Source organism: Drosophila innubila (genome assembly GCF_004354385.1).
Source record: "Drosophila innubila isolate TH190305 chromosome 2R unlocalized genomic scaffold, UK_Dinn_1.0 1_C_2R, whole genome shotgun sequence".
Taxonomy (NCBI): Eukaryota; Metazoa; Arthropoda; class Insecta; order Diptera; family Drosophilidae; genus Drosophila; species Drosophila innubila.
The window spans coordinates 23,190,548-23,202,523 of record NW_022995374.1 but is presented as its reverse complement, the minus strand read 5'-3'; the positions used below and the strand labels follow the sequence as shown (position 1 = coordinate 23,202,523).

Genomic DNA, 11,976 nt, shown 5'->3' with positions numbered 1-11,976 from the left:
TTATTAATTGGTGAAGACGTTTTCGTGCTGCAAAATGAAAGTATTTAAATTATGTACGCAGCATACCAATTTTATGATGAACTTAAGCATTAAATGCATTTTTAGTTGTATTTTAAATAGTCTTAATTCCATCGTAAGTGCGAGTTCAAAGACTGCAACTCAACTTATCACAATTAGATTCAATTGACGAACATATTTATTATCACGGTTTGCTTCCACGGATATATTGACAACTTTCAGCATGAAATATCTATTCCAAAAATATTTCTCAATAAATAAGGTGGATTTTGGTGACATTTTTAATTGTTTTCGTTTTTGTTTACCTAGCTTAAGGCTTCAATATAAAATTTTTGACCGTTAGATGTTAACCAAACAAATTTTTCTTTCCCAACAACATGACAAACAAGTGGGAAAGGCTATAGTCGAGATCCCGACTATAGAATACCCGTTACTTATTTTAATATATATAAAAGTATTTTAAAGAAATTACTACCTAATAAAAACTACTGCACACTGTTACGTGATTGTATTGAAATAATAACTTTATTAATTACTCTGGTTAGCTATTACTCCCGTTCTAATTATCCGATCTTGCTGCGGTTAAGTAGGATTATAGATAATATTAATAGATAATTACTATAAAAACTGTATTATTCAAATATTTCAAACAAACTTGATCTGCGTGGGGTCTATAGAAATCTGTATGCCGAATTTGGTTATTCTATCTCTTATAGTCTCTGAGATCTAGGCGCTCACACGGACGGACAGACGGACAGGGTCGGAGATGGGGTCGGTCCTTCTCCCTGTTACGTACATTCCAACGAACACAATATAACCTTTTACATATTTTTTAAGTAAGGGGTATAAAAATAAATAAAATTCAAAACAAATTATAAAAATAATAATAATTACGTTGTTATTCGACTTGTAAACTTATAAATCGTTATTAACTTATTCCCCAACCGCTTCAAATACTCGAAAGTATGCTTAGATAAAGTCAACATAACCAGACTTGAATTCGCCGCAAATTCGTCATTTATTTTCGCCGCAAAGTGCCGACTGCAAGTTTCGCTTGAATAGCGTGCGGTTTGTCCACTTGTTTTCATGCCACGCCGCGTGGCACCTGTTGGCATGACTGTGGCACGCGATTTGCCGTTAATTGTGCATATATACATTCATACAAGCAAACATGTTAGTATTTATGTCTGTGTGTTTATATGTAGGCCAACTTGAAGGAGATATGCGTTCATGTGATATCTGTGTACTAGGAAACTTTTAAAGTATAAGGCTTGAGTTGAGGCTTTAAAATTATGTAAAATGTTTGTATATATCCTAATAAATGCAGCGGCACATGAATAGGTATGTGGTGCATATGTGTGCTTAGACTGAGGACTTTACACTCACGCGCACTTAACAATGTGGACTACCTTCTCCTTGGCTTTGGAATAGGGGGTCAATATAGCAACAATTTTCAGGTTGCCTTGTGCAGCGCCGACAAGTCAACAACCAGCACTTGAATGACCAACGACTTGCCATGCTACGGGGCACTGTTGCAACATGAAAACACTAGCAAATGCTAGACCCAACAGCAACAACAGCTACAGCACCAACAACAACAAGAAGAACGTCTATTAATGTGCAACACACAGTCATACAACGCTTTTCGCAAGGCACTGGGAAAATCCTTGGCTAGTGTCGTGATAGCAACTTTCCATTCAGGTTGAAAATTCAAATTAACGTTTTCAATATTGGTTTTTTTTTCTTAAAGCATTGATTACGCCTAAATTTTGTTAATTGTAGCATGTAGAAATTTATATATTAAAATGTTATTCCTGAATCTAACGGCAATTCAAAATATGTTCCGCTGGTGTATTTGCTGTGGTCTCTACATGCATAACACACATGTGTGTCACACACTTTGGTTTTAATTATATGTTTCGTTAATCTTACACCTTAATTAACACTTGGATTTGGAATGTTCATTTCTAAAATTGCCATGTTTGTATGTACAGTACATATATGTACATTGGTACATACATACATTTATTTAAATCGAGTCGAGAGGCAGCACAACGCGCTTTTTGCATCGATCCGTTGCACTCGCCGTTCTTAGGAAAACTAAACCGCTAAAGGAAAATGCCTTCTTATACATTGGACGTCGCGACGTCCTGGCTAAGGGCAGCTAAGCTAGCGGTTTTTGGTGTCCAAGCCGTCGCGTCCAACGTTATTAGGCAGCCCGAAGTAGCCAAAGGAGTCGGAGTCAGTGTCGAAGTCGAAGACGGTGTCGGGTGCTTGGGTAAGTCGGCTAGGCCGCCGTTGAAACGTATACGTGGGTCAGTAAACCTACTTCCGGTTGACATAAATACGCCTTGGACATGAAAACTTGCCACTGGGCTATTGTTGTTGTTGTTTTTGTTGTTACTTTCAGTTAGACTGACATTCTATGGTCGTAGATCTGAATTTGTTTTTTGTTTTGAGGTATTTAATTCAATTGTCGTGGCGATTCTCTCATTTTTTTTTTCTTAAGATGGACGTACATCAATAATTAGTCGCTATTGCTGCAATTAAATAAAAAAAATTTTTGACTTGCACAATTGCTGATGACTTTTTTGGGCTGGGCTTCCACTCACACATGTATGGCAATCGTTGTGCTGACCTTAATCATTGGTAACCAGCCCAGAGCCAATTTGGCTTGACCAAGCTTTCAATCTAATTTCTATTATTTTAAACTGCACCTTGCCACAAGGTGGGGCATGCTACTAGTAGCAACAAGCTGATAGCTGTTCATGCTAATTTCTAATTTTTGGGCGAACAAATATTTTCACGCGATGTGCTCATGGGGTTGACCGGGTTGACCGACATACTCGTAAGCAATGGGCAGTAAATTAATATCAATTGCTCATAAAGTGCACAAAAGACCAAGCCCATGTGGAAAATCTGTGAAATTGTAATTACCGTTTAAAGAATGATTGCACAATGGGAATTCCAGGTTGAAATGAATTGAGGAAAATGTGTCGCCTTATAACTCTCTTTTAATTTGTTTGCTATTTAACTTAACCTCTTTTTCATAGCCGGTCACAGCAAATGGCTAACTCACATTTAATTTAGTTACCAAAATACTTTGCTATTTTTCTTCATTTTTTTCTATTTGCTTTTGGCTGCCAACCGAATTTCCCATCACCTTTGTTCCTAATATCCTTGACCCCAATGTTAGTTCTTTTTGCTTACGCATCGTGTGTTTGGCAAACCGTGGACCAAGCACGTGGTGCGTTTGATTTTTGCTATTTAAAGAGTGGTTAACTGTATTGATTAAGCGTACGGAATTGTACCACAAAAATCACAGTTGATTTTTCATTTAATATGTTCATGACAATGTGAACTAAATAATATTTTTTTCTGATTCAAACATTAAATTTTTTATGATTTAATATTTTGTTTAAGAAATGTTACGATAATTCCAGATTAATATACGTGCAAGATTGCTAGAAGCCTCTGCAATTTTTATTCCTGTGAGCTCAAGAGCTTAACGTATTTAAATAGCCATTACAACTTCACTTGTGGTTCGAGTACACATATATAATGTTTATTAACCAATATTAACAAAATATTGCCAATAACAGTAATGAACATTCAACAAATACAATCATATATAGTAACCTTTTAATATATTGCCGAATTCCATACAATACATTTTATTAATACGATTTAACTTTTAAATTTTGAGGGCTGTAGTAAATCAACCGCCGGCTTATAAAATAATATCGATAAGCGCTCTGGTTATTTCGATACGGCCGCTGTATATTAATCGCAAATCGTCAGTCAGCTGTTACCATATTTAAACAAACCATTTCGAAAACAGGAGGTTTCTTATATTGCAAATTGTCAAGTTTAAAAATTATGTTGAGAATGTGAGTAGTATTTTATGGATTAAAGCTTTTTCAAGTCGCTGAAGGTCTGTTCTCTGTTATTAGTTTCCGCCTGGATGAATGCCTACAGCTGCATATGCGAAACTTGCGATTATGTCGTCGACAGCTGAGTTCAAATACCGAGCACGTTCAGGAAGCCGCCAGCGGCAGTTTAAGCTGGCAAAGGCCCTGTGGCCAGCTGACAGGCATAAACATATACAATAATAGCCTGCGTGGCAAAGTGCCGCTGGTGTTAACCAATCCTCAGATGGTTACCTGGTACACTTGTGGCCCGACAGTTTACGACTCTACGCATTTGGGACACGCCAGCACGTATGTCAAGGTGGACATTATACAGCGAATTTTGCGGGATTACTTTAAGCTCAATGTAGTAACAGCCATGAACATCACCGATGTGGATGACAAAATCATAAAGCGTAGTCGGGAAACCGGACGCAACTGGTTGGAAATGACGCGCGACTTTGACGAGGAATTCAAACAGGACATGAAGCTGTTGAATGTGAAGTCTCCCAATTTGCGTGCTCATGTATCTTCCAACATTCCATCTATCCAACGATTCATTGAGAAACTGTTGGTTGACCAGAAAGCCTACGTGACCGAGGATAAGTCCGTATATTTTGACGTCTCTTCATGTGCGAACTACGGCAAACTGCAAAAAATTACCATGGAGGAGCAGAAGGAACAACATAAGCATAAACGTAATGCAGCCGACTTTGCGCTTTGGAAAGCCAAAAAAGAGGTTGACGAGCCAAGCTGGCGGTCGTCCTGGGGCGGTGACGGACGACCAGGATGGCATATTGAATGTAGCGCCATAGCCGGCATGTTCTTTGGCAGTAAATTAGATTTCCATGCGGGTGGCCTGGACTTGCGTTTTCCCCACCACGAAAATGAGGAAGCCCAATGCTGTGCACACTATAAAACCGATCAATGGGTCAACTACTGGGTGCACATGGGTCAGCTGTATGTAGCCGGCGAAAAGGAGAAAATGTCCAAATCTCTGGGCAATACCTTATCCCTGTCGGAGTTCCTAAAGCATTACAGCGCCGATGAGTTTCGCATGGCCTGTCTGCTGTCCAACTATCGGAATTCCATGCAGTATAGTGATCAGTTGATGCAGACAGCACGTCAAACATTGCGCAAGTTTATAAACTTTAATGCCGATCTCAATGCTTACATGCAGTTCCAGAAGCCACTAAAGTTTCTGGACGAGGGTGCTCTGCAGGCACAGCTAAAGCACATGATAACCGAGTTTGATAACAGCCTACGCGATGACTTTGATACGGCGAGAGCTGTTTCCGTATTGCTGGACCAGATGAGTAGCATCAGTCGCTGCATTAACGACCAGCAAGCCGATGCAGAGCAAGAACCTGCCCACTGTCTTCATCTGTTGCTGGCGGCTGGCAATTTTATTAGCACATCCATGCGTTGCTTTGGTATCAAGAATCTCGGCGCCACAGCTACCCAGGAGCAGGAGCAACCAATAAGCACGCCAACTGGCGTGGTCATTGATGCACTGGTCGCCGAGATCCTTCAGATACGTGGCAATCTACGCAAGGAAGCCGTAAAAGGGGATCGCAAAAATTTGGAACTGCTTCGCGTGTCTGATTTGCTACGGGATCTGTTGGATCGACATGGCATTGACGTTCGCGACCATAAACAGGGCAGCTCTTGGGTTTACCGTGACAAGAGCAAAAGCATATCGACCAGCGGCTAATTATTGTTAACTATGTCAAATTATTGTACATTTTATTGAGTCTGAACAATTAATTTAAAAAAATCTGTTGTGAATACATTGTATTTGTTTTTGATATGATACAAAGCTTTTTGGCATGAAGATGATTCTAGGCATACACGTATATTTTTAGTTGACTTAATTGTAAATGGAAGCGCACTCTGCCTTGTAGAGATGCTTGGTAATTAGATAATCCCGCACCAGCTTAAAGAAGGCGACCATGCTAGTAAAGGCCACAAAGCTAATGGACAGCACGAAATGCCATTCAATGCTGGCGGAGCTCAGCGAGGCAATCTCCACCAGCAGCACAGCTGCCTGCAGGGTAGCCAATGTTGAATAGATGACAGTGGGGTTGTGGAACAACTTCTGTGAATAGAATAGAGATGTGAGCAACTAATACAAGTAATTGGCATTCACTTGACTTACATAGAAGCGCGCATGACTGGCGTTTCCAGGTGTGGCGACTGTGACCAGACCATGGCTGCGATAGAGAGCTCCATTATGTTTAACCACAATCGCATGTCCGTACACAGCATACTTGGACCACGTCTGTGCATTGGCCGCAACAATCAGCTGTGAGGGCGCCGCCTGAGGATCACGGTCCATGCGTTGCCAGCTGCCCAAGTGCAAGGTGGCTCGATGAAGCGTGTCGCTATACTTGGCTGGATACAGGAACACTGCTGACAGACTAAATGCACCCAGGCACACGATAATGCAATGCTGCGCCGCACGCATCACATTGTACTGGACGCTTAGCGCCAGGAGACAAGGTATTAGCACCAAATAGGCATTCAACATACACGTAAAAATCAACTGCTTGAAGCGTTTGTTAAAGTCATGCCTCAGAGTCTCAATCTCGTCGCGAATTTGGGTTGCACTATTCGTACAGCTGTGCACGGGCATGTCATTGATATAAACGCCGGGCAGCTCGAATCTAGAGCGCAGGAACGGCTCCAATTGAAATCCGAATATGATTAAGTAAACCACAACTCTAAAAATCAAAGTGTAAGGTAATAAGAGTTACTTTCAGCGCAATCAAGTGCTCCTTACGGATAGCTCAGATAGAATAGCAACATGTAGGTGTGTTGTTGATACAGCTTGATGGCACAGTAGCAGAGAGCAGCCTGAACAAGGCCACCGAATCCGTACTTGATGCCCATTCGCAGCAAGCGCCTCTCACTGCTCTTCCACTTGGCCAACAGCATGCAGTAGAGGAAGCGACGCGTATTCAGTATTAGGATGAGGTACCTCAAATACGGATCAATCAACTCAATGTTCTGCGAACAATTAAATGTTATTTTTGATCAAACAATGTATTTACATTTCTTACCACCATGTGCCGCGTATGGAACTGTGGTAGCCACCAGTTCGTGCGGTAAATATTTATAAATTGAACAATGGCAGCACCCATGGTAAAGGCGCACATTATGAGCTCGCTCAGCCATTCGGATGTGGTTGCATGCTCCGGAAAGGGAATATGTTTCGGCATTGTGACCTGCTGAGATCCCATTTTTGTGGACACGTTGCGCTGAAAGCTGTCCTGTGCATCGCTAGAGCTGCTGCCATCACTCCGTTCATCATAGCCCATTATTATAAATAAAATGTGCTCTTATTAGAACTACATTTAAACCAATAAAGTTGGGATTTCGAGGATTCTACTTCGATAGTGGCCCAATACAACAATTTCGATATTCACAGATAGAATCGATATACAAAAATCCACGTTATGCAGCACTTAAGATTAGTTAACAATCGATATAAATAATTCGCATTACTCAACACTTACGGTTAACAGCTGGTTTTGCCGATTTTGTAACAAGTTTGTTTTTGATAGTGAGAAAACTCCTGCAATCAAAATGATGCGCTACGAGGGAAATGAAAAGCTAGCAGATGAAACTTCTTGCGCCGGTGTTCGGGCGGATCTGAAAATGTGCCTGCTGGAAAGCGAGTGCTGTCGCTTGGACAAGAAGACGCCTCGCCAGTGTCTGCAAGATAACAGTGTGCCGCCAGAATGTCAAGTGCTGCGGAACACCTTCTACGAGTGCAAACGCTCCTTGGTGAGTAGCCAAGTGTAATAGTAAATAGTAATAGTGTAAATTATAATAGTGTTGTGTATTTTAGCTGGACAATCGACAACGTTTCCGTGGACATAAAGGCTATTAAGAGAACACACAATGCAACTTTATGCTTAATTTTTACTTAAGATTTTATTAAATACAAAACGAAATAGAAGCGAACATGGAACTTAATTGCGTCGTCGACGAACTCGAGATATACGCCAAGCATTTGGTTCTTCGTATTTGTTGTAAAGAGGCTCCAGTCGTTGATTTTTCTTGAATTTACTGAGCTTGGTTGGATCCGAGAAGCGAAAGAACGACGGAGCAAATTCCACCAACCATTTGGGGTCAATTGTAGTCACCTCACGCATGTACTCCTTGGTTGTCTGCACCAGTTCGTGGTAGATCACCCATTCCGGCTGTCGATTGAACAGTGCGCTCGATGGATGTATATAGACCACTTGTGAGTCGACCAGGGTGCGATATCCCTCTTGTGGATCCTTCTTGGCCGCATTACGAAAGAAACCCGAGCATATGGCCTTCTGTATACGCACCGAGTTCTTGCCTGCGGAGACCACATCCAGCTTGTGTCGATCCATGATACCCAGGAGCTGCTTGCGCACATCCTGCGAACGTTTCAATGTGCGTATTTGCACAAAGTTCTCATAGCACCAGGCATTGGAGAACTTGTTGTTCTTCCAGCTGTTGTAAACCGCCAGTAGCGTCAGATGGTCACCTGTAGGAATAACCAAGTTGATTTAGTATTGTTTACATTTTAAATTCGCTATAGATATATTTCAGACTTACCTTCCGCTTGGTTGAACTTGGCCTTCTTCTGATCGGCCAGTGCCTGCTTGTCCTTGGGTCTGTAGAAAACGTTCTGCACGCTGAGCATGGATACAATTGTAAGAATCTCATCGGAACATTGCAGCGCCACAGACATGATGAGCATTTTTGATAGATTCGGTTCCAGGGGAAACTCTGCCATGCGTCGTCCCAGTCGCGTTAACAGACCCTCGTCATCGAGAGCCGAGAGCGAGTGAAGCTGCTCCAAGGCCATAACAAGCGACTCCACTGGTGGGGCATCCATGAAGTCGAAATGCAGCAGGTCATTGATTCCCATCGTCTTCAACTGCAGCACTGTGGTGGCCAGATTGGTACGCTGTATCTCCGGCACTGGCGTTGGCAGCATCTCATCCCGATAAGCACGTTCCGTGTACAGGCGATAACATTTCCCTGGTCCCGTGCGTCCAGCACGACCTGCTCGCTGTTTAGCTGCTGCCTGTGAAATAGGGGTGACCACCAGCGAGTCCATACCCGTCTTGGAATTGTAGACTTTCTGCTTGACAAAGCCGGGATCGACCACATAGAAAATGCCATCGATGGTGAGAGAGGTTTCCGCTATATTCGTGGCTATGACCACCTTGCGACTCCCAGCGGGAGCCGGATCAAAGATGCGTGTCTGCATCTCAGAGGGAAGTGCTGAATACACCGGCAATATAATCAGCTCCGGCACATCTGGGCCGAGACTCTTCATACGCTCATATAATATCTCGCAGGCTGTGTCAATCTCCTCCTGACCGGTTAGGAAAAGAAGAATGTCGCCTGGCGGTTCACGCAGATGAATCTGCATGACCGTGATCAAAGAAGCATCCAAGTAGTCCGTTTCAGGTTCCTTCGTGTACAACACCTCTACAGGAAATGTGCGTCCTGGTATCGTGAAGATTGGAGCCTCAAAGAAATACTGCGAGAACTTGACCGCATCCAGAGTCGCAGAGGTAACAATCAACTTGAGTTCAGGACGCTTCTGTACCGCAGTCTTCAGTAGACCGAAAAGCACATCCGTGTGAATTGTACGTTCGTGGGCCTCATCCAACATGATAACCGAGTAGGTCTTCAGTTCCGCCTCCATGAGACACTCGCGGAGTAACATGCCGTCAGTCATGTACTTGATGACCGTTTCCGGACTAGTGCAATCCTCAAAACGAATTGTGTATCCCACTTCCTGACCCAGACGACAACCGTACTCCTCAGCTACTCGCTTTGCCACTGACATGGCGGCCACACGACGTGGCTGTGTGCATCCGATCTTGCCTCTGGCCGTGAATCCGCATTCACCGAGATACTGAGTGATCTGTGTGGTTTTTCCGGAGCCCGTTTCACCAATCACTATCAGAATCTGGTTATCCGTGACAGCCTTGATGAGATCGTCTCGCAGCTTGTAAATGGGCAGCGATTGTCGCTGTTCCACCAACGTTAGATCCGTCTTCTTGCCAAACGAGGATTTCTTTCCGCCAATCACGTGCTTCTTCCACTCGGGCACTTCCTGTGGTGCCGCGCCCATGCCACGCATATTGGCTGCCAGATGCCGAGACGTATCATCCTCAGGCAACGGATCAATCCAGTTCTTATTAAGATTACTTGGCACTGCCTCCATTTCCTGTTCTCTCTGCAGCATTTTTTGCTCGCGACGTTCCTTGGAAAGCGCAGATTGCATCATAGCAGCTTGGGCTAAGGAACCATCTGGATTCTTAACGATGCGCACAGGGGATAAGTCATGTAGGGCACGTCCATGGCCGGAGAGGAATGGTGGTTCCTCCTCTACGATTTCTATTTCAATATCTGCCTCATCGTCCTCATCCTTGGGCAACAATCCCGTCTCCTCATCAAAGTCGGGCATTTCACTGCGATCCAGTACACCCGAACTAATCATTTGCTTGATCTCCCATCGCTCTGGACTCGAGATGCGCGTCACCCGCTTGCGGGATTCGTGTTCATCACCGTCAATGTTGTTCCCCTGCAGGTTGAGTATAGAGGAGGTGCTTGCGTAGGGTCCATCCGGATTGCAATCTCGCAATGATATCTCATCGTCCTCGGGTGAATGGGAAAGCGGATTAAGATCGCGCCCGCTATCCTGGTCCACTTCCTTCATAGACAGCGACACCTTTTGGCCCGTCAACGACATGACTTTTACTTTAACTGTCTGATTGCGGGCGACGACTTCGGTCACGTCGGTTACGCGTCCCTCGGCGCGCAGCTGTGAGATGTGGACTAATCCCTCCCAACGCTTGCGAAGACCAAAAAGTTGCACAAAACATCCAAATGGCACTATGTTGGCCACTTTGCCAGAGTAGATTTTCCCCGCCTCTGGATCATCGGATAACACAGCTGCAGGCGGAGGCATCTTCTCATCTTTCTGGTTTTGATGTCTGCTGCTGAGTTCGCGGGATCGAGAGCGGGATCTGTCCCGGGAGCGTCTTTTTCGCTGACGATCGCGAGAGCTTGAGCGACGTCTGCGACGGTCCCGATCTTCACGAGATCTACTGCGACGCCTTCGCCGATCCTTATCCCGCTCCCTATCCCTATCCCGCTCCCTGTCTCGATCCCGATCTCTCTCTCTCTCGCGCGCCTTCTCACGACTTCGGCTGCGCTCACGCTTTGACGTCTTGCTTCGCTCTCTTGAGCTGGATCGATTTCGCCGCTTGCTCTCCTTAACTTCCTTGCGCTCCTTATGATTGTCGCCTGGCGCCAGAGCTTCCAGTTCCATCATGGCCGCATCAACGTCGCTCATTTCATTTTTTTTAATGTTCATCTTACCCTTAGAATCTTCACTCTTTTCCTCGAATTCATCCTTCTTGCTGCTGAATTTTTCATTGGGCAGCGCTAAACCAGGAAACATTTTAATCAGCTGTGATTTCTTGTCATTTTTAATGCTGCTTTCATTCAGATCTTTTTTTGCATCACCACCAGAACGTGTGGGTCGCATTAAATTGATGATGCGCTGTAAATTTTGGACCAGAGAGTCGGGAAACTCAGCACCATTTTCCAGAAGAGCCTTTCGGAAAGACTCATAGCTTTGATGCTTGTGCTCTAAATCGATTATGAACTCGGCCAGGTCCTTGTCATTGATGCCCAAGTGATTGTCGAGCTCTGTGCAGATTTTTGATACCAGCGATAGGTACTCCAATTGCTGCAGCTCTTCCATAGTGCAAAGTTATTGCACTGACTGCAGTATTTACCAAATAAATCTATTGAAAACTACACAAAATGTTTGGAGAGTGAAAACACAACTACCACGCTAACTAGAGATGGGAACATAACACAATGTTAAGTTCTCATCTCTAACGCAGCCAATCAGCTGTTTGCGAACAATGCAAAAAAGACTGCCATGGTTGCCACTTCATGAAAATACTTTGTACCAGATTTTAAAATACATATGTATGACAACTAAATAAACAAAATAAATAAAGGACCTGTACTT

General features: G+C 43.7%; 4 protein-coding genes across 4 annotated transcripts; 2 read left to right on the top strand and 2 right to left on the bottom strand.

The window, feature by feature from the left end:
* The first annotated feature begins 3,765 nt into the window (after positions 1–3,765).
* LOC117784533 (probable cysteine--tRNA ligase, mitochondrial) lies at positions 3,766–5,734 on the top strand. The gene is made up of 2 exons (XM_034622288.1): positions 3,766–3,908; positions 3,972–5,734. Exons 1-2 carry the CDS (start codon positions 3,898–3,900, stop codon positions 5,638–5,640), a joined length of 1,680 nt encoding a protein of 559 aa, XP_034478179.1. The 5' UTR covers positions 3,766–3,897; the 3' UTR covers positions 5,641–5,734.
* On the bottom strand, positions 5,704–7,344 carry LOC117784534 (transmembrane protein 39A). Its single transcript, XM_034622289.1, has 4 exons — positions 6,989–7,344; positions 6,709–6,935; positions 6,085–6,649; positions 5,704–6,024 (listed from the first exon to the last, which is right to left on the bottom strand). The coding sequence occupies exons 1-4, from the start codon at positions 7,244–7,246 to the stop codon at positions 5,797–5,799; spliced, it is 1,278 nt and encodes a 425-aa protein (XP_034478180.1). The 5' UTR covers positions 7,247–7,344; the 3' UTR covers positions 5,704–5,796.
* A 111-nt stretch (positions 7,345–7,455) lies between these two features.
* On the top strand, positions 7,456–7,904 carry LOC117783027 (cytochrome c oxidase assembly factor 5). The gene is made up of 2 exons (XM_034620178.1): positions 7,456–7,715; positions 7,780–7,904. The coding sequence occupies exons 1-2, from the start codon at positions 7,515–7,517 to the stop codon at positions 7,819–7,821; spliced, it is 243 nt and encodes an 80-aa protein (XP_034476069.1). The 5' UTR covers positions 7,456–7,514; the 3' UTR covers positions 7,822–7,904.
* LOC117783025 (ATP-dependent RNA helicase DHX8) lies at positions 7,847–11,816 on the bottom strand. The gene is made up of 2 exons (XM_034620176.1): positions 8,523–11,816; positions 7,847–8,451 (listed from the first exon to the last, which is right to left on the bottom strand). Exons 1-2 carry the CDS (start codon positions 11,698–11,700, stop codon positions 7,904–7,906), a joined length of 3,726 nt encoding a protein of 1,241 aa, XP_034476067.1. The 5' UTR covers positions 11,701–11,816; the 3' UTR covers positions 7,847–7,903.
* Positions 11,817–11,976: the final 160 nt, after the last annotated feature.

Coding starts and splice junctions, on each gene's coding strand:
- LOC117784534 (XM_034622289.1), bottom strand. CDS start 7,246: ATGGGCTATGATGAACGGAGTGATGGCAGCAGCTCTAGCGATGCACAG. Junction 6,650..6,708: donor CTATTCTATCTGAGCTATCC/GTAAGGAGCACT, acceptor TTTGATTTTTAG/AGTTGTGGTTTACTTAATCA. Junction 6,025..6,084: donor CCAGTCATGCGCGCTTCTAT/GTAAGTCAAGTG, acceptor TTCTATTCACAG/AAGTTGTTCCACAACCCCAC.
- LOC117783027 (XM_034620178.1), top strand. CDS start 7,515: ATGATGCGCTACGAGGGAAATGAAAAGCTAGCAGATGAAACTTCTTGC. Junction 7,716..7,779: donor ACGAGTGCAAACGCTCCTTG/GTGAGTAGCCAA, acceptor TGTGTATTTTAG/CTGGACAATCGACAACGTTT.
- LOC117783025 (XM_034620176.1), bottom strand. CDS start 11,700: ATGGAAGAGCTGCAGCAATTGGAGTACCTATCGCTGGTATCAAAAATC. Junction 8,452..8,522: donor CAAGTTCAACCAAGCGGAAG/GTAAGTCTGAAA, acceptor TTATTCCTACAG/GTGACCATCTGACGCTACTG.